This window comes from Trichosurus vulpecula, chromosome 6 (genome assembly GCF_011100635.1).
Source record: "Trichosurus vulpecula isolate mTriVul1 chromosome 6, mTriVul1.pri, whole genome shotgun sequence".
Classification (NCBI taxonomy): domain Eukaryota; kingdom Metazoa; phylum Chordata; class Mammalia; order Diprotodontia; family Phalangeridae; genus Trichosurus; species Trichosurus vulpecula.
This window is the reverse complement of record NC_050578.1, coordinates 245,820,956-245,843,119: the sequence shown is the minus strand read 5'-3', so window position 1 is coordinate 245,843,119 and position 22,164 is coordinate 245,820,956. Positions and strand designations below refer to the sequence as shown.

Genomic DNA, 22,164 nt, shown 5'->3' with positions numbered 1-22,164 from the left:
CCTCTGACAAATACTGGCTGTATGATCCTGGGAAAGCCTTGAAACCTCTCAGTGCTCCCAAGCAGCTCTCTAAAGCTATAAATTCCAAGGGAGTTTCCAATCTGCGTTGATGGAGACCTTCCGTTAATAGGAGTTCCTATGCTGATGAAATCGCAGATCAGGACTCCAAAATTTTAAAAAGCATAACAACCCAAGAAGGCACAAGGTAAAATGTCAAGGATTATCCTATTAGTGGGATTATGTGCAGTGAGCAGTTTCCAGATGGCTTGCTTCCCTGGTCATGCTTCACCCCAGCTCATATGCATGTGTTCCTCTTTCAGAGTGATGTTGGACTCAGTAACCCACAGCACCTTCCTGCCCAACACGTCCTTCTGTGACCCCCTAATGTCATGGACAGACTTGTTTGGGACTGAAGAGTACTACCCTGGCTTTGAACATCAAACAGGTAGGTTAAGGTGGGGAATCCATGTCAAACCTGGGGTTCAGTGGACTTGAAATTAACCTCAATTATTTTCTTTGCTGATCAATGTCACTGGGAGGCTTCTGCCCTCCCATCAACAGGAAGGAATGTCTCCACATGATCAGGGCAAAGAACCAGGGGAAATCAGAGGATCATAGATGTTGAATTAGGAGAGATCATAAAGGCCATCTAGTCCAATCCCACCATTTTTAAGGGACAAAATATTTTTGATTTGTGAAACTGTAAATAAAACTGTAGCATCTCTTATCAGCAAGTAGTTCTAGCAATGGTTGAGGCCATCTGCTTTTCTATACTCTAGCATGTTTTGCTATTTATTTATTTTTATTATTCCTTACTTGCCACCACTAGGCCACTAGGTGGTCAGGGAATTTCTATATAGATGAACCCTCAAGATGTTCCAAAATGATTGTGGTCTTTATTTTTCACTCTCAAGATCTCCTAAAAATACCTGAGAGTACACCTGCCAAAACAAACCCAGGAACCATAAAAATAAAATTATAAAAAAAACTTTTATACAAATAAAATCAGATTTGAATACTTTGAATATTTGGAATACTTGTTCATGGGTAGGCAGGTCCAATATAATAAAAATGACAGTTTTACTCAATCCCATCCTTTTACAAATTAAGGAAAGAGAAGCTCAAAAAGGTTAAATGATTTGCTGGAGATTGGACTCAGGTCCTCTCCAAGTCCAACACACTTTCATATACATATTATATATGTGCATATACATATACATACATACACACACATACATATATATATATATATATATATATATATATATATATAGAGAGAGAGAGAGAGAGAGAGTGAGAGAGAGACAGTGAGACAGAGAGAGAGAGACAGAGACAGAGAGAGCTCAAGTTATAATGCTTAGTACTGGTGATTGGCTAAGAGGCAAAGGAAGAAGCATTTACTGAACTCCTACTATATGCCAGGCACTGTACTGAGTGCCTTGAATAATACTATCTCATTTGATCCTCACAGCAATGCTGGGAGGTAGGTGCTATTATTACCCACAGTTGAGGAAACTGAGGCAGCCAGAAGTTAAGTGACTTGATTAGGATCACACAGCTGCTGAGTATCAGAAGCAGGATTTGAACTCAGCTCTTCCTGACTGAAGGCCCAGTGCTCTATCTATGGTGTCACCTAGCTGTTAAAAGGTTTAGAGCATGTCATTTGTTTTATGCCACTGTGATGTGAGCATAAAAACTCTCACCAGCTTTCTAGGACTAAGTCTTCTGAGTGTTACATTTTTTTTAAAGTCCCGGGTGAGTACACATGATTTTAATTTGCCCTACCAAGCTGACAGGGTTTTCAGTAGCTGCAGTGGGTGATGACGCAAAAACTAAACTGGTCCTAGGACCATCAGAACCATAACCCCCAAACCCCTGTACATGCAGAGCCAACAGGGCAAGAAGGCAGTTGAGAGCCAGCCTGCTCCCCATGCTCTGCTAACATGGAATCAGTACAGCCAGATAAGCATTTGGCAAATCAGCAGGAGAACCAGATTCTCAGGGAAAAGAAGCCAGTTAGCATGTATTAAACATAAGGGACCCAGGCACCTTCTGGTAAGTGCTCTTTTCAAAATATCTGAAACCAGATCTAAACCTAAAGATAGGTTCAAAGGTAGAAGAAACCTCCAAGGCTTGCAGTCCAACCTCCTCATTTTATAGCTGAAGAAACCAAGGTCTATGAAGGGTAATATGACTTACTCAAAACCATACAAAAAGTAAGGAAGAAAGCAGAGGTTTGAACCCAGCACCTCTGATTCCAAATCTAAGGCTCTTTCCAGTGTACCCACATCTCCTCTTCAAATAAACTTTATGGGTTATTATTCTGGGTCTTTGCACAAGGACAGCAGGAAAATTTCATCATGTTACTTTGCCTTAAAATGCTGGGAAAGGATGTTAGGCTGAATCAATTAGTCAGCAAGTATTTATTAAGCACCTACTGTATGCCATGCTAAGTACTAGGGATACAAAGAAAGGCAAAAACATGGTCTGCACTCTCAAGGAGCTCACCTTCTAATCAGGCAGACAGGTAAATAACTAGGAATATACAAGATATACAGAGAGTAGATAAAAGATAATCTCAGAAACAAAGGTGTTAAGAGCTGGGGGGGCCTAGGGAAGGCCTCTTGAAGGTGGGATTTGAACTGAATCTTGGAGGAATCGAGAAAAACCAGGAGCCTGGGAGAGCATTCCAGACATGGACAATCAGTGCAAAGGCTGTATGACGAAGATGGGAAGAAAGGAAAGTAGGCCACAGTAGATCGATTGTAGAGTGAATAATGTAATGTAGGATAACTGGAAAAGTAGGGCCGGGTTAGGTTGTAAAGTGTTCTAAATGCCAGGGACTTGAAGCTTAATCCTGGAGGAAGTAGGGACCCCCTGAAATTCAGCTGAGTGGAAGATGTGTTAGGAAGACCAATTAGCAAGCAATTGTGCTAATTAGCAATAGAACAGGTGTGAGAGATTAGGGTCTACGGGAGAGTGGTGGCTGTGTGAGTGGAGAGGAGACAAATACCAGAGGTGACGTGAAGGTAGAAACCACAAGATTTGACAATGGCTTGGATACAGGAGGTAAGTGAGAGTGAGGAGTCAAGAATGATACCAACATTGCAGTCCTGGGGGACTGGAAGGAGGGTGGTTCCCTCAACAGAAAGGGGGAAGTTCAGAAGAAGAGTGGTGATGGGAGTGGGGAAATTAGTTCAGTATTAAATATGGTGATTTTGAGATGCCTGCAGTACATCCAGTTCAAGATGTCCAAAAGGTGGTTGGTGATGAACTCTAGCTCACTGAAGAGAGGAAGGCTGAATGTATCATCTACACAGAGATGGAAAAACACTTAGGAACTGATGAGATCACTAAGGGAGATAATATAGAAAGGGGCTATCCTTTCAGCAACGCAGCCCAGAGTCTGGGACAAGTTGTAGTTATGTGAATGGATATAACATTTGTCCAGTCAATTGAACAAAACTTTACTAATGCGTGAATTAAGTAAGGAAAGTTGTGACATCTGCAGAGACAAGCAATGGTTTAAGTGCATATCTAGCAAGTGTATGAAGTCATGTGAGTTGCTTTTTTAGTATATGAGATGAGAGGGGAGGGAAGAAAAAAGGAAAAAAAATTTACATGCTAATTTTGCTATATATATAATATATACGGCAATTTATATATATATAAAAGAAATAGCAAGTTGCGTATAACTGATTAGCAGTTTTGTGTGCAGTCGTCTTTTTTATTATACTATGTTATAAAAATGCTCGTTTTATTCCTCAAACTAAAAATAAAATAAAGTCCATAAAGATAAAAAAGAAAGTAGTGTCATTTCCAGAGGGAAGAAAGTAAAGATGTGTCTGAAGTTGCTATATGCCCCAGTTTTCCCAACTGTAAAATGAGAAGGTTCATGGAATCACAGAATCTCACATTTGAAAGGGACCTAAAAGGTCATTGGAATTCATGGGCTATTTAGAGCCATGACCTCACTTGCGTCTGTGCCTAGATTGGCAAGGGGAGGAGAGAGGGAAGGAGGGAAATACTGCAGTGTAATCTATTTTCTGGGTATGGTGGCAAGGTAGGGATTAGTTATGGATGGAAGGTTATGAATGGCTGAGATCCGGTAAGTGAGCTTGTCTGTGAGAGCTCATGCTGGCGAGTTGGAATTCAGAGGCAGATTCATATCCATAACCCGAAACTCAAGCTAGTTGGAGGTGCCATTGAACCTAATTCCAATCTTTTGTTCACCCCATGACCATCTTTTCATGGGCTCCTACCCTAGTCCATGCATCCCTGCCACTCAAGAGTTGGCAGAATCTGAACTAACCACACTTCCCCCATGCCATGATTCCACAGAATTTCAGGGCTCCAAAGGGAGCGCAGTGTCCAAACTGGCCAAACCATACTGGAGCAGGCATCCCCTTTAACCGATTCGGTAACAGATCATACATCCAGCCCCATCTTGAAGACCTCCAGGGAGAGAGAAACTGGCACCTCCCAAGGCAGCCCATTCTTCTATTAAACAGTTCTCTTCATTAACAAGCTGGTCTTGAAATTGAGCCTAAATCTGCTTTTTTTTTTTTTTTTTTTTTTTTTTTTTTAGCAAATCCTACCTGTTGCTCCTAATTCTGCCAGGACCAGACAGGATAAACCTAAGCCTTTTTCCACACAGCAGCTCTTTGGCAGCTCCCACGCCCCTTCGAAGCTAGGGTTTATTTTTATTTATTTATTTATTTTTAGTTTTCAACATTCACTTCTATAAGATTTTGAGTTCTAAATTTTCTACCTTTCTTTCCCTCCCCCCTCCCCAAGCAGGCATGCAATCTGACATAGGCTCTACATTTGCATTCATATTAAACATTTTCACATTAGTCACATTGTAAAGAAGAATTAGAACCAATGGGAGAAACTACAAGAAAAAAGAAACAAAAAAGAGAGAGAGCAAGCAAATAATAGCTAGTAGTTATGCAGAACTTTACAAACACGATCTCATTTGATCCTGACAAAGACCCTGGGAGGCAGATGCTATCATCCCCATTTTGCAGATGCAGAAACCGAAGCAGAAAGCAGATAAGTCACTTGCCCAGGGTCATACAGCTAGTATCTGAAGCAGGATTTAAACTCAGGTCTTCGTGACTCCAGATCCAACACTCTATCCACTGCGCCACCTAGCAGTCACCTCTACCCTCTCAGTCACCCTTCTCCGGACAAATTTAGCTTATTGATGACCTTGCTAAAATGCAGCAGCAACAATCGGACATAATATTCCAGATCGGTCTTATTCAGTAGAATGTAAGCTCCATGAGGGAAAGGACTGTGTATGATTTTTTTCTTACTTTCTATTCCTTACTCCTAGCGCTGTAACTTGCTCCTAGTCGAGCAAATCAAATGCTTGATAAATGTTTTCTGAATAGAAATAATTAAATGGCATTGACTAGGGCTGCAGTGAGACTATTATCTCCCTCGGTACAACTAAACATTCAATTCAGCAAGTTAGGACTAAATGATCTCTTTAGACCCAGTTCTAAAATTCTATGGTGGCTCGAGGTATAGTAGATAGAGTCAAAGGTTCTGAGTTGAAATGCCACTTCTAATGATCACTGCCTGCGCAGCCTTGGGCAAGTCTTTTTAATCCCCCTGCCCCTTGGTTTCCTCATCTGTAAAATAAGGGAGTAGTCTAAATCCAGGATCTCATGATGATGGGAGAGGCTTAATTCATTTACCCAGACCCATCAGGAAGCCCTCAGAGTAGCCTATCTCACCAAAAAAGTCACCAACCAATCAAAAAGAAAAGCTTCCTTGCTTGTCTCTCTCTACACTAGCCGCTGGCTAACTACTGCTCCTTAGGGAAGGACTGCCCTTGACTTTCTATCTGGGTCCTTTGGATTTTGATGGAGAGCCTTCAGGGGGATCTACCTGGGTGAGGCAGGGAGGTGATTCTTGGTGAGTGCTGGCTCTGGAAGGTTCCTCTTGGCGTTGAGTAAGCACCTTTGGTCCTTTACTGCAGATATGTCTGCAGTTAATATATACTCCACTTTCCCCATCTGTAAAATGCCCCAATCTATAAAATTACATTTTGCTAACTCCTCCTAACCTCCATGACTCTCTCATTTCACAGGGGTAGAAATTGGCTGGGAGACATATTTAAGATGTGGGGGAAAAAGCCAGCCTCTTAGCTCCTGAGCTGTCCAGCATCTCACCTTAGCTTGAGTTCTCAGAGGTTAGCCGGATGTTGAAGAGTTTCCCGTGGGGGTTTACTTTCCTTCCACTTCACCTTGATAGAGGTCTTTAGGGATTTCAGGTTTGCAAAGAGCTTTTTACATACCTTACCTTACCTTAACCCTGGGAGGTAGGGGCTATTATTATCCGCATTTTATAGTTGAGAAATCTGAAGCAAACAGAGGCTAAGTAACTTGCCTAGGGTCACACAACTAGTAACAGTCAGTCAATAATTTATTATATTATTATCAGCTTCTATGTACCAGGCACAGTGGCAAGCACTGGAGATTTAAAAAGAGGCAAAAGGTAGTTCCTGTCCTCAAGGTACTCTTGATCTTATGGGAAGACAATAAGCCAACAAATATGTACTGTACAAAGAAGCTACATGCAGGATAAATAGCAAAGTATTAAAAGGGAGAAGGCACTAGAGTTAAGAGAGGCTGGGAAAGGCTTCCTGTAGAAGGTGGGATTTTATTGATACTTAAAGGAAACCAGAGAAGCCAGTAGGTAGAGATGAAGGAGAGCATTCCAGGCTCAAGGGACATCCTGAGTCAAGATTTGAATTCAGGGCTTCCTGACTCCAGGTCCAACCAACACTCTATCCACTGTGCTACCTAGCTGCCTAGTATAGAAGACAATTACACATGAGCCCACTGAGTCCTACTCTTATCCAAAGGAAAGTAAGATAGGAGAAGGAAAGGATGGCAGAATGGTGAGAGCACTGCCTCCCCAGTTAGAGGACCTGAGTTCAAATTCTACCCCTTTGACACTCTCTGTCTAACCTCAAGTAAGTCATTTAGCCCTTCCAGTATTGTTTCTTCATCGCTAAAGTGGAAATCACAGGGCTTAGTTACTTGCCTCACAGAGTACTCATGAACATATGCAGCCATCCTCAGGTGCTCAAAGGATATTTACCAAACTGATTCCAGCTCATCGTTCTAATTAAGAATTCGAATGCACTGTTTGGCTGTTTTTACCTTCATCATATCAGCTAATCACATAATAGCAAATAGAGCGTTGCGTTTGAAGTCAGGAAGACCTATGTTCAAATCCTGCTTAAGACACTATGGGATCCTGGACAAGTCACTTAACCACTCGGTGCCTCAGTTTCCTCATATTATCAAATGGAGGTGGACTTGATGCCTTCAAAGCCCCCACCTTGTCAGCCCTAACTCTATGAGCCTATGATCAAAGCAGGCGAAAATTAACATGCCTTTATTAAGTACCTGCTGTATACAAAGTTCTTTGTTGGGGGCTTGGGATAAAAAGACAAGAACAAGTACCTACTCTCAAGGACCTCGAGAACAGTTTGTTCAATCATATGTACTCTAAAGTCATGAAACTATTTCATTAAGAAATATTCTGATTTCATTAATTGTGAAACTCCTCCCCATCTCTGCCCTCCACCACCATCCCACACAATTACAAAATGGAGAGGTCTGATTGGATGCTGGGATGTATATAGCATCAACTTCATCTCATGTTCTTCAAATATTCCTTTCTCACCCCCAATCTTGAGAGCAGAGTAACCACACGGCCTCTTAATGAGCACCCAAGCTCTACCTCCATATTTCCAAACTTTTGCTCATTTGACTAAGTCTAGGAAACTGATGTCCGATGATTCATTTCTTCCTTTTGCATTGTCTGCCACATTAGTCTCTGACTCTGATTAGCACACAGGTTACCACCCAGGTATATCTTATTCAACACACACGTATTGCCTTTGAAAGACGAGGAAGAGATGACGGAAGGCTTTGGAAGCCATCCTGGCTCGTGGCATGTCTGCAAAGTTGGGTGCGGCCCCTGTGACTTGCAGCCGTGAACTCTCTTGCCCTTGATGTAATTTGGCGAGGAATTCCTTGGCATCTTTTGGTCAGATCTGAGGTATTCTGGGCTGTGCCGGACTATAGGACTGTCCATGGAAAATGGCTTCTTGGTCTTCATCAGACACATTCTTTATACACTGTTGAGGCCAAATCCTTTTCCAACGAGCCAGCCAACCTCTCCCTTCTTTCCACTTAGGTTTCTTCCATTTCTCCAGGGTTCTTTTTTTCCACTCAAGCTAAATCATTCCACAAATTTGGAAGGAAAGGGGAGAACGGTCTTGTGGATGGGGTCAGACCAGTTCTATGAGGAAACCTGGAAGCAATTTATCATTTTGTTGGGTTTTTTTCCCTCCTCATAAAACTATTCCTTTCACTGACAAAGCTTTAATTCATTGGACCATACATCGTATTATCCTCTTACCACTTACCAGTCTTAAGCACTGCCCCAGGCAGAATTCTTTCCCAATTCTTTATGCTAATAAATAATTTTAATTACAGGTGCAAAGGTGTCCAAACTAGGTCTTCCCCTGACCCAGACAGTCTGCCTCCTGATTTCTAGTTCTTTAAATTACTTCGTGGTTTTTTTTTTGAGGCAATGGGGATTAAGTGACTTGCTCAGGGTCACACAACTAGTAAGTATCAGATGTCTGAGGCCAGATTTGAATTCAGGTCCTCCTGACTCTGGAGCTGGTATTTTATCCACTGTGCCACCTAGCCGCTACCTTTAAATTATTTTGTTCTGGTCATTTCTCTCCTCAAGGCTAAGTAACTTATGGGGAAGGCCCCCTTCCCTGAATCCTGATTTGGACGAGATCTTGCACCACCACCAGTCATATAGTTTTCACTCTCAGGACTGTTCACAACCACCTGAAGGAAAGAGAAATCACATTTCCACTCTCATTGGGGAAAAAAAAATCACTTTTATTGGGAGTGCATTTCAGCAAGATTTTCATGAGCCAGTGTCCAGTTACGCACGCTTAGATTCCTTCCATGACCCTAAGGAGCTCACATCACCCCTCTGACCTTCTGATCCACTTCACCTTCATATGGCAGGCACCTGTATGGAGATCATAGGAAAGCAGGCCCCAAAGGGGTAGGCTCCAGAGCTTCACACCTTTCCTGAACTACTAAATGAGACAATATTTATAAAGCACTTAGCATGGTAGCTGGCACATAGTTGATGGGATATAAATTTATTTTATTTATACATTTATTCCTTTTCCTTCCCTACCAAAAAGCCACACAATTTTTAATTGGTCTGTCTAATTTACCACCTCTTAAGGTAGTATGCCCATATTTATACATATACATAGTTACACACATAACACACATATATACATATATACACATATGTACACACAACACACATGCACATGTTTTTGCTCTGTTGTTTTCAATCCTGTCCGATTCTGACAATGGATTGTGATTTGGATTCAACTGGATTCAACAGTGGATTGTGACCCCATTTGGGGTTTTCTTAGCAAATGTATTGGAGAGGTCAGGAAGAAAAGGAGGCAGCGATGTGTAGACAGACATGGACTCTCTTCCTTCCAAAGAGGCTGGTACAACCATGTGACCCTGGTAGGGAACCACATGGCCCAAGAGCAGCCTCATTAAAGACCTCATCAGTTGATTAGTACCTTAGGGACATCGTACTTTGCCAAGGAAAGGCAAGAGAGCAAAAGGGCTTCTCTTAGAACTTTCCTGGGCACGACCACTATATACAATCATGTCTTATTCGTCTCTGGGTCATGCAGTAGATAGATCGCTGGGCCTGGACTCAGGAAGCTCAAATCCAGCCTCAGACGCTTCCTAGCTCTGTGACCCTGGGCAAGTCACTCTGTAAAGTGGAGGATTGTTGTGAGGACCAAGAGCTTACAACAGTGCCTGGCACATAGTAAGCACTTAATAAATGCTTGTTCCCTTCCCCCTCCTCAGACCCTGAACATCTGGAACATGTTTCTTTGATGACTAACAACAGAATTAAGAATATCATGAATGTAATATAGGCCTGTAAGCTCTAGAGATCAAAGGGACCTAGGATCTATCTCTCATGATCCCAGGTCCCATCCCCTAATCCAACTCTCCCATTTTATAGAAAAGGAAAGTAAAGTCTCATGGATAATGCACAAGATCACACAACTGATAAGTAGCAGAACAAGCCCTGAGCCAACTCCATGGTCCATCAAGGGCAGAGAAGAGACATGGTTGTCCCCCCTGACACTGGCCTTTGATGGGGATGGGTCCCAAACAGCCAGGTTTCCATTAACAATACCTTTGGAATCTGCCACTTGTGAATTTATCTGATTTTTTTTAGGAAGCTATGCACATACTTGGTCTGTACCGCTACTTATTTTAAGATAACTAAAGAAGGACTTCTTTTGATTTGTCTCCAACTTGTCAGTGCTTCAAAGGGAACCCCACTGGGGCATCCTGGAAAGGTGGCTGGACTGAACTGAGGTTTCTTGTTTGGTTGCTAACTTTGTGACCATGGCTAAGTCATTGCCCTCGTCGGGGCCTCCTTGGCTCACTTGTAGAAATGATGGGCCTGGATTGGACAATTCCTAAAAGGCCTCCTGTCTGTAACACTCTAGGTTCTAAGGTTCCTCTCAGTTCTGACATTCTGTGTTCTTCAGATCATTGAACCATAAATCAAGAGGGAAAAGTATTTTCAGAAATGACCTAATCCTTTTATAAATGAGGAAAGTGAAGCCTCTGGAGGTGAATTGACCCACCCAAGGTCACAAAGTGTCAGAATCAAGACCTTTTCCAATCCTCATATCATATAAGTTCCCTCCGGGATCTGATGTTCTATGTTCTGATGGCCCTTCTGCTCAATGTGTATCTTTGGAGCCAAAGGACTCCAGTCCAAATTCCATCTCTGACACTTAATATCTGTATGACTTGGGCAAGTCACTTAACCTATATTATGGGCCTTAGTTTCTAAAACTATAAAACAAGGGGACTGGACCAGTTGGCCTCTGAGGTCCATTCTAGCTCTGAATCAGACACTATGGTTCTAAGGTATCTTAGGGGCAACTCAGTGGCACAGTTGGACCTGAAATCTGGAAGACCGGAGCTCAAATCCTGCCCCAGACACTTACAGCCTGTAATGCCCCTGAGCAATTTATTTAACCTCCTTCAGCCTCAGTTCAAGTCTGGCCTCAGAGATTTACTAACTGTGTGACCCTGGGCAAGTCACTTAACCTCTATCTCAGTTTCCTCACCTGGAAAATGGGGACAATAAATGACACCTACCTCCTTAGTGTTGTTGAGAGGATCAAAGAAGATGATTTTGCAAAGTAACTTGTAATCCTTAAAATGCTATAGAAATGTTTATTATTATTTCCCAGAGTCCTAATTTTTGCTAGTCTGTGGTGCTGGTCTCTCTCCATCTCCCCCACTTAGGGAGGGTCAGTGATTGCTTTCCCCACATAAGCAGAAATAGACCCGGGGTTTTAACCTCAGGTTTGTGTCATGACATCTTGGGCAATATGGCAAAGGCTATGGACCCCTTCTCAGAAAAATGCTTTTAAATGCATAAGACAAAGTGTGTAGCATTACAAAGAATCCAGTCATATTAAAATATAGTTATCAAAAGTTCACAGATCCCAGGTTAAGAATCTCCGAAATAAAAAGCTGTCAGTTGTATTACAATTTTCTCTTCTGGTTGGCTGGGTTATTATTTTTTTTTTAGTTACTGGCCTCAGTTTTGGGGTCTGTTTTTTTTCCCCTCCTGCTCCCAAAAGCATGTCATGATTTGGCTTTCTGACTCCTTCCAAGGCAAGTGAGATTATATACAAGGCAGGCTCTGTGGGTAAAGGTTCAAAGGCTTGAGCTGTGGAAGAAGGCTCCCTGGTGCCAGCAACACCTTCACGGTTGGTGTCAGCAGCCGCTCCCCACCCAGGCGTTTCTCTGAATCCGTGAAGGCCTCCTGGCTTCCAGAAATAATATGATCCTCTCAAAAAGCCAAAGCAAACAGGCCAGAGGGAGTAAGGGAGACTCAGCAGGAATTGTTCTATGAAAAAGAAGGAACCGTGGCTCTCCGATGGCCAACAGCATTGATGTTTATCATAGCCAGGGCAAAGTCTCAGAACCAACTACAGAAAAATTTCAAGGTTAATAAACATGGCTTTGCCAGGACACCAGGAAAGCCAGAGGGCCCCTTAAGTTACCTTCAGGTAGAAATGAGGAGAAGAAACAGCAAATCCTTGGCTCTGGGGAGCTGTTGTCTTAAGAGGAACCCTCCGAGGAGAACAAAGCCTGAGGAGCCTGGTGCACAAACTCCAGAGTCCTGGGGACCTCCCTGCTGAGCCTCCATGGGTGGTACCCTGCCCTGACTTCACCAATTCTTCCTCATTGTTTTCTTCGATGAAGTCAAGTTATAATGCCTACTCTTGGGTCTCTCCATGGGGGTGCCACCAAAATCTGGATGCACGGATAAAAAAAGCATTTATTGGGCATTCCAAACATTGTGCACAGCAGTGGGGATAAAAAACCAAAACAAAACAAAACAAAACAGTAAGGCCTGCCCTCAAGCAGTTTACATTCTAGTGGCGCCCTGAGAGAGGTGTTTTGGTTCTGAATGTTTCAGGGATGGTAAGTAGGACCATAAGGGAGTTGATTAAAACACCTTTCCAGGAGCAATGACATTACTGATTTAATTATGACATATATTTGATATATGAACTGCAGTCAATAAATGTTCACTATACATCAGGCACTCCGCTAAGAGCTAGAGATTCTAAGCAAAGCAAAACTAAATTTTGAAAAACTGCATAGTCCCTACTCTCACATTCTAATGAAGAAGACAACATGTAAATATAAGATATATAGATAAATGCATATGCTTGTATGTTGTTGTTCATTTATTTCAGTCATATTCAATTCTTTGTGACCTACCTTTCGGAGTTTTCTTAGCAAAGATACTGCAGTGGTTTGTCATTTCCCTCTCCAGCTCATTTTATAGATGGGGAAACTGAGGCAAACAGGGTTAAGTGACTTTCCCAGGGTCACACAGCTAGTAAGTATTTGAAGTTAGATTTGAACTCAGGAAGGTAAGTCTTCCTGACTCCAGGCCCAGCGCTCTATGTTCTATGGCACCACCTAGCTGCTTATTCAAAATACACACAAAGCATGTAAAGGTAACTTGAAGGGAGAAGACGGCATTAGCTGCTTTGGACAGTAGCACCATAAAGGACCTTAGTGGTCGCAGGTACATAGATTTAGGGACGTCAACAATCCTCTAGTCCAATGGTATCAAACTCAGATAGAAACCAGAACCATTCATCCACACCTAAGGCCACATATGTATTGACCCGGTTTTCAAATGTAATTTTATCTACATTTTACTACATTTACATTTACTACATTTTATTCTGTTAAATAGTTCCCAGTTGCATTTTGATCTGGCTTGGCTTGTGCCTTGTGTTCCAAACCTCTAGTCTTGCCCAACTCCCTCATTTTGAAGAGGTGCCTAACAAGGTTAGTGTCTTGCCTCTGTTCACACTAACAGCCGAGCTGGACTCAAATCCCAGACCCAATGCGGTTTGCCACCCCTCCCCCTCCTTAACTGATGCTCTACATGAGTCTCTCTGTATCTCCTCCCCCAAATTCCTCACCCCAAACTCAGTGCTTCCATTTGACTTAAGAGCAAACGGAAGCCCAGAGCTGGGAAGTGATTTACCTAAGATCTAATTGGGGGCAAAGGTAAGACTAGAGATTAGATCCTCAAGCTCCTAGCTTCCTGCACTTTGGGATATGAGCTGCCTTTGTTAATGGGATTGTAAAATCTGGAGTGGGGAGGCACCTCAAAAATCAAGCCAGCCAACTCTCTCATTTTACAGGTGAGGAAACTGAGCACCTAGTCGATCCAGGACTGGCTATGCTTGTTTTCTGTGCGCAGATGGCACATACTAAGTGGGGAAAGAAAGATGCTTTGAGCGTTAATCAGATTAAAATCAATTTGCTATTTACCACTAATTATTATTTATATTTTACATATTTATTCATTCATTCGACAAATACATGGTAAGCCCATCTACTCCATTAAAGTCTTTCTCAGTGTCTTATTGTGGTATGTAGGAGTGCTGGATTCTCAAAGGCAATTCTAACAGTGAAAGCTTGAGCAGGTTCTACCAAAATGGGCAGGCTATGAGTATGAGGAATGACCACCATAACAACCATGTTAACTAGAATTTCCATGGCACTTTAAGGTTGGCAAAGCCCAGGTGCTATTCATTTTACAGATGAAGAAAGGGAGGTAGAGAGAAGTTAAGTGATTTGCTGTTCAAGTTACGAACCTCAGTGTCTGATGTAGGATTTAAACTCAGGTTTTCCTGACAACAAAATCCAACATTATATCCACTGGGTCACCTAGCCACCATAGCTATGTCTGCTGTCTGATGACCACCCTAAGTTCGTAAAGGCTCTGTCGCCTTGTTCACTTGTTTTTAGTTGTGTCTGACTCTCCGTGACCCCATTTGGGGTTTTCTTTGGCAAAGATCCTAGAGTGGTTTGCTACTTCCTTCTCCAGTTCATTTAACAGATGAGGAAACTGAGGCAAACAGGGTGAAGTGACTTGCCCAAAGTCACACAGTAAGTGTCTGTGGTCAAATTTGAACTCAGGTCCTCCTGACTCCAGGCCCCAGAGCTCTATCCAGTGAGCCACCTAGCGCCTCCAGAAAGTTGGCTACCATGTGATGAATTTTGGGGACTGAGAAACTCATGAAGGCCATCAATTATAGGATAGAAGAGCACACAGGTACCACAGGAAGTTCATACCAGTTGTACTCAGTTGTGGGAACCAAAGTTTGAGAAGGATATTAATAAATGAGATATTGTGCAGAGGAGGGCATTCAAAATGGTGGAAGATGTTGAGTTCATGCCATATGGGAACTGGTTGAAGAAGCTAGGGTTTTTTATTCTGGAGAAGAGAAGACTAAAAGAGGAGAGGCATCAACATAATGTCTATCTTTAAATTCTGGAACATCTGTCATATGGAAGAAGGAAGAAGAGGCAGGAAATGGTATAGGGCAGGCTGGTTAAACCACTTCAACCACTCCCTCCCCCTCAGTGACCAATGGATACAGTCCAGAGCTGTGAAAATACCAATGCCCTACTCCCTACCCACTAGACCACCAGCTCTGCTTCTAGCTCAGCCCTTGAAGCCATCATCTAGGCAAGTGATCACCACGGAGGAAAGGCTGACCATCCCCACCAGATGCCACCTATGGTCAGGAGAGCCAGCATAGGTGAAGAATCAAGGCACCCTAGTGGAGAGCCCTAGCAAGTCAAACCAGCATTATCATCCTGATCACTGACTCCCCAGTGGAAATAGCCAAGAACTGATGAACCCAGACTCCTGGAGATAGAAATACCTCCAAGATCACTGGTCCTGCTTCCAGCCCAGGCACTGCAGCCATCACTCAGAAAAGCAACACCCATAAAGACCTGACCCAGCACTTACCTCTGCAGGGGCTGCGGCCCCACCTCCTCAGCAGCCACAACTGCAAAGACCCTCCAGAGGGTTCTCCCCACCAAAGTCCTTGGCAATATCAAATGATTCAGTGTCAGAAAGAGTACAATTTTATCAATGAAAATCACGGTAAAGAAGAGACCTGATCATCTACTTTGCTGCCGCATCCCAAGGACCATGGGACCTCTCCATTTGCCTTACAGCTAAAACCTCCCAAATGTGTTATCTCCCCTATTAGTATGTGAACTCCTTGAGAACTATCTTAATGTTTTATTTCCATGCCCAAGACTCAGCATAGTGCTTTTAAGTACAAAGTTAGAGCTTAATAGTATTTTTTTTTCATTCAGTTACTCCTTCTTCCATTTTGTCCCAGGAGTAGGATAATAACAGCCACAGCAGCAAGTCATGTTCAACTCTCCATGACCCCATTTGGGGTTTTCTTACTAGAATGTTCGCCATTTCCTTCTCCAGCTCATTTTACAGATGAGGAAACTGAGGCAAAGAGTGAAATGACTTGCCCAGGGTCACACAGCCAGTAAATGTCTAAAGCCAGATTGGAACTCATGAAGATGAGTCTTCCTGATTCCAAGCCCAGTGCTCTATCCACTACAGCGCCAATTACCTGCTGCCTGAAAGACCCACACAGACTAAATACTTTGGTGATTAACAGAGATAGACTCTAGGCAGCCTGAACTACTGAGATACATTGGACTCTTCCTACAGCTATTTGCTTCTTTCTCCTGCATCCCTCTGCGGCACCAGGCCTCCCGTCCTGGCTGATTTTCCTGGCTTCGTCCTTCCCTGGGCCATTATGGGTGTGTTGGCAACTTGGCTTCTACCTTTGATCAAACCCTGACAGCTCCCAGCCTCCCTATCCCAGATTGAGCCTCTGTCAGTGCATAGAGTTCCAAATAAAGAGGGATTGGGTCAAGTGGGAAAAGTCCACTGAAACAGACAAAGGTCTCCTCTTGACCCCTCTACCCCGTTCCCCGAGATATTCCCATCTCTCCTCTCTAAGAGACATCTGCTGTGGGTGAGATAGGGACTGTTAGGGATCCAGGAAAAATCCAGCACAGCAGAGAATGACTCTGTGGTAAGGGAAGGCAGAAATTGGCAGGAGAGGCCCAAGAAGAGCTTGCCAATATTAAGTAATCTCCCAGAATAGACCCTGAGAACATCTAAAGCAAAATAAAGTACCTTTTTTTCTTCCTTTTATTTTTTTCCTCCTAAAGTATTCACTCTGTACTTTACACTAGAGATGGGCCTCAGGATTCTGAGCCCATGGCAGGATTCCATTGCCCACAAATCCATTCCCCTGACTTCACTTCCATTCTGAGAGTTATAACTAGGACAGGGCAGTCTGTGTATTGACCCAAAGCACTGAAATTTAGAGAAGAAATGAATCTTAGAGCAGTAACTATGGAGCCTAGCACCTAGTTAGCTAGAATAATGAATTAAAATAGGCAGATACCAGAGGACACATGCTTCCTTCCTCCAGGTGAGCTCTCTCCACCCAGGAGAGAGCCTTTGTCCATCCCATCCTTTTACCTAGCTTAACTGAATTATCCTTAAACAGTTGATTTGAAGGACTTTTTCTTGGCACTTGTCCCTAATGGGCACATTTTATTAGGTGAAAAAATATTTTGGGGTGTGAGAGAGTGTTTACAGTTGTACCCAGGACACAATCCTTAGGAAGTATTTCTTTGATATGATGGCGACTCCCCAAAGTTTGGATTTTCTCTTCATATCTCCCAGTCCTCTCTTGTTTTCCGCCTTCCTTTGAAGGGCTGTTTTGGACCTAGCTGCATAACTGAGCAACTTATTGCGGTGAGGGGTCTGGGAAGGCAGGAGGTGGGAATGGTAAGAGGGAGATAGGACTTTTAGCTTATCCCGCTAGTGGGACAAGCTAGTAGAGGACAGCCCTTTCCAGACGACCTTCAGGAAGAGCTGTCCTCTGAATCTCCCTTTTCTGTCCTCTAGCCTGTGACTCCTACTGGACGTCTGTCCCCCCAGAGTACTGGACAAAGCGCCACGTCTGGGAGTGGCTCCAGTTCTGCTGTGACCAGTACAAGTTGGACGCCAATTCCATCTCTTTCTGCCATTTCAACATCAGCGGACTTCAGCTGTGCAGCATGACCCAGGAGGAGTTTGTGGATGCAGCTGGGATCTGCGGGGAATACCTGTACTTCATCCTACAAAACATCCGTGCACAAGGTCAGTGTTGAGGGGCGTGAGGCCACCACCTCGCTGCGTGACCTTGGGCAAGTCACTTGGGTTTCAGTCTCAGTTTCCTTGTTCATAAAATGAAGGGGTTGGGCCAGATGGGCTCGGAGACCCTCCTACCTCTAGGACCATGGTCCTTTGCTTAAAAATGATAATATTCCTTCCCAAATGTTTATAAGGACTAGTTGTACCCAACCTGTGCTAAAACCTTCCAAGCTTGCATTGGTTTAATCAGCCATGGTCGGACACACCATACACTGACCTTGACATCATGTCACTTTGGTCTTCTTCAATTGCAAAGGACGATGATGAAGGTCTATGCTTCTACACCTAATAATAATAATAATAATAATAATTAGCATTTATATCACACTTTAAGGTCTGCAAAGCAATTATAAATATTAACTCATTTGATCCTCACCATAACCTTGAAAGATAGGCGTGATTTTTATCCCCATTTTCCAGATGAAGAAACTGAGCCTGAGAGAGGTTACTCAGGGTAAAAACTAGTGAGTATCTGAGGCAGGATTTCAACTCAGGGAATCTTGACTTCAGATCAACCCTAACCCTAGTTTTCCTAAGGCAGGTAACTCCAGGGGCAGCTGGGTGGTAGCTAAACCTAGAATCGGGAAGACAAGTTCAAAAGTGATCTCAGACACTTCTTAGCTGTATGACTTTGGGTAAGTCACTTAACCTCCATATGGGGACTTTACGGACTTTCCAGGGTTGCTACGTGGATAAAGTGAGATATTTGTAAAGTGTTTTGCCTACTTTAAAGCATTGTATAAATGCGAGTTATTATTGTATCATCCTGAGTCTTGAATGCTTTCCCTCCCTATCCAGAAACAGGGGAATGGGCTAGATAGCCTCCTGAAATTCTAGCCCATCAGGATTCCAATGCAGAAAAAACTCAAATCTCAGAAATCTTTTGGCAGTACTCGGCTTCTCAGAGAAGTGGGCAAATCGTGACAAAATAAGCATATTTTTCAGATTTAGCATGAAAAGAAAATAATTCTTCCAGGGGCTTTCCTGGAACCAGACCGGATGCAGCCAAATCGTTTTCTTCATCTTTAGTGATAGGACTGGGCAAGGAGAATTCATGTTTAGAATAATCACTCCAGGGCTTTGGAGATGGGCAAATACCAAAGAAAGATTCTGCTCCCCACAATAGATATTTGATAGAAATTCACAACAACAAAGCCAGAACAAAACGGGTTTCTCCTATCTTCGTTAACCAAAGCATTCAATAAACCCGGACCCTGTTCTTATGCCCTAGTATTCCGATCAATGAGGTTTCATGGTAGAGCCCTTCCAATGCGGTCATATACCAAACTGCCAGAAGGTGGCGCCAAGAGCATGACTAAATCTCAACTACCCCAGCAGCTCTTGACCTTTAGGGGAATGAATTGTTTCTTAGATAAATCGATCAATAAACATCTATGAAGCATCTACTTACCGTGCCCAAACACTAGACTAAGTGCTCAGTGGATCATAGATTTAGAGCCGTAAGGGACCTTGGACATCATTAAGTCCAAACCCTCCACTCTGTAGATAGCTCATGGAGTCTCAAAGATGGGAGTGAACCTGAGTCTTCCTGGCTGGCAGTAAGTGGAGATAATGGTGATCACAGGCAGATAGGTTTGGCCTAGAAAGAACCTCAGAGGCCATGTAGCCCAACCCCCCCCCCCCTCATTTTTACAGATAAAGAACTGAGTCATAGAGAGATGAAGTGAACTTTCGCACAATTACTAATGGAAAGAGTTAAGAATTATACCCAGACCCTCTGATACCAAAACCAGCATTCTTTCCTCTGTGTAATAATTCCCATTTATATAGTATTTGATTATTTATAGAGTCCTTCCCTACATCAACCCTGTGGGGCAGAGAGAGTAAAAATGATGACCCCCATTTTATAGATGAGGACCCTGAGGTTGAGAGACCATGGGACCTGCCCAGATAGAATTAGCACACACTCTATGGCCATCTATCAAGAATGCTGCAAAAGAGATTCCTGTCCTGGGTGAGAGACTTGACAGATGGTCCCTGACTTGCCTCCCATGATTTTATGATCGTTTACTTTATGCCAAGTTGATTGAAAGGAAATTACAATCCTGCCTCTGTTTACCTAAGGATTTAGGTCAGAGGTATCAAACTCTCAGCGCATAGCCTGAACCAACTGGGAAATGCTTAACAAAATAAATAAAAATACAATATGAGAAAAAAGAAAGTCATTGACAGTAGTATTCATAATGAAGATGGACTCAAAACTGAATGGGACCTCAGCAGCCATCTAATCCAATGAGTGCCTGAAAAAATATTCCCTCTGGCGCTGTGGACAAATGGCCATCCAACTTTTGCTTGAAGGCTTCCAATGAGAGGGAACCTGACTCCTTTATAGGACCGGTGTTAGAGAGCTCAGATTGTTAGGGATTTTGCCCCATTGCAACCTTATTTCCATCCTCTGAGTCCAAACAGGGAAAGTCTAATCCCTTTTCCAGGTGACAGTCATTCCTCACCCTGGCACTCACGACTTCTCTTCCCTAGGCTAACCACAACTATTCCTTTGAATGCTGATCCCAACATGGCATGACCCCAAAGTCCTCCACCTTCCCTCCATCCTCTCTGATTGCCCTCTACCAGATACTGTCCAATTTGTCAAGTGGCCTTCTTAAAATGGAGCATCTGAAACTGAACATGATATTGTAGGTGTGGTCTGGTCAGGACGGGAGATGCCAACATTCTTCATAACTGGACTAGATCCTAGGGTCATATTTCTGGAAGGGACTAAAGGATCTCTCTGGGCCCTCATAGCCCTAAGTCCAAAAGTGCAAGATTCACCTGCAGTCAGTTTAGCTTCCTGTGGCCTGAAGGTACCAACAAAGGCTTAAAGACCTTTTCTCACCAGGGACCTCCTTCCTACAAAAGATACTGATCTGAGTAAGTGATTGGTATGAGGGATGAAGCCCTTGGTTACTATGGCCGCCAAAATCCATCACCTGGTGGCCATCTCCCAGGTGAGGCAGATCATTGGAGAGGGAGAAGTTATAGAATCAGAGCTAGAAAGGACGTTTAAGACCATCAAGTGCCTGACCTCCTCTCTCTATTAAAACAGCTTCATTTTACAGCTGGGGAAACACAGAAACAGAGAAGGAAATTATTTGTCCAAGGTCACATAGCTGACAGTTACACCAAGTTAGGACTCAGACCCAAGGCTTCCAAGTCCAAATTGATGAGAAATGTGTCAAGTAACAGATCTCCCCTCCTCAATGTCAGAAGGAAAGGAATGTGGCTAATATCACCTTGAAGTCTGAGAAAGGTCCTCAACCCTGTGTCTTTAAGAACCAGGAAAGTAAGCCCTAGGTTCTGAGTCTTAAGACTTAGAAATAAATAAATGAATGAAAAGCTAAAGCTATCTCAAATTATTTTTAAAATAGTAATAGGATTTGTATAGAGCTTTAAGGTTTGCGATGCATTTTACATCTATTATCTTACTCAATCTTCTCAATGACCTTTGGAGGAAGGGGCTATATTAACCTCATTTTACAGATAGGAAACTGAAACACAGAGAGATTTGCCCAGGGTTACATGGGATTCAGACTCAGGTCTTCCTGATTCCACGTCCAGTACTCTATCCACTAGGCCAACTAGCTGCCACTCAGAAGTTACATTGTAGGGTCCTTTTTGTCAATGTTGCATTCCATTCAATTCTGCCATCACTTATTAAGTACCACTATGTGCAAAGCACAGTACTGGGTGCTGGGGTTACAAAAATAAAATGAAAACTAGCCCCTGCCCTCAAAGAGCTTATATTCTACCAGATCAGAAATATTATAAGATTTGTACAAATGGGAAGTGTTTGTTCAGTGAACAACCAACCTTATTTTTGTCATCTAATTATCGCTTTCCCCTTTCCAAAGCACTCTCATATCTCATCTCTCATTTCCCCACACTTTCCCAACATCTTTGGGAGCTACTGAGTTCAAGCACAATCACACAGGCAGTTCAGCATAATGGATAGAAGGCTGGGTTTAGAGTCAGAAAAACAGGACGTTTACTAGGTGTGTGACCTTGGCCAAGTCACTGAATCTATATGTAATTCAGGCAACTCCCTAGGACTCTCCATGGTAAGTCACCGACTTTGGTGGAGGCACTTCGCACACTAGGAGTCCCTTGAATCTAAGCTGATGGAATTGGTTTTATTAGCCACCTTTGACAGACGAGGCAACTGAGGCCCGTGGAGGCTGTGTGTGTGCTGTCCAGGCTCACACAGCTCAGGAAAGGAATCTAGATCTTTCTGGGATCATAGAGATGGAAGGAATCTTGGGAGTCATCCAGCCAGTGACATCAAACCTAAGTAGAAACTGGATTCCTGCCGACACATATTGACTCAGAAAACCACAGATTGACACTATCTATGTTTTATTGTATTTTTAT

The 22,164-nt window shown here is 43.1% G+C and overlaps 1 protein-coding gene across 2 annotated transcripts in view; it reads left to right on the top strand.

Moving 5' to 3' along the window:
* Positions 1 to 324: 324 nt before the first annotated feature.
* ELF5 (E74 like ETS transcription factor 5) overlaps positions 325 to 22,164 on the top strand; it is a 43,465-nt gene continuing 21,625 nt past the window's right edge. Inside the window, exons 1-2 of one of the 2 annotated variants that reach the window (XM_036762246.1) lie at positions 325 to 445; positions 17,488 to 17,721. In XM_036762246.1, the coding sequence (XP_036618141.1) occupies positions 325 to 445; positions 17,488 to 17,721 (355 nt within the window). The remainder of the gene's footprint in view (positions 446 to 17,487; positions 17,722 to 22,164) is intronic. The other variant, XM_036762247.1, reaches the window with a different exon arrangement.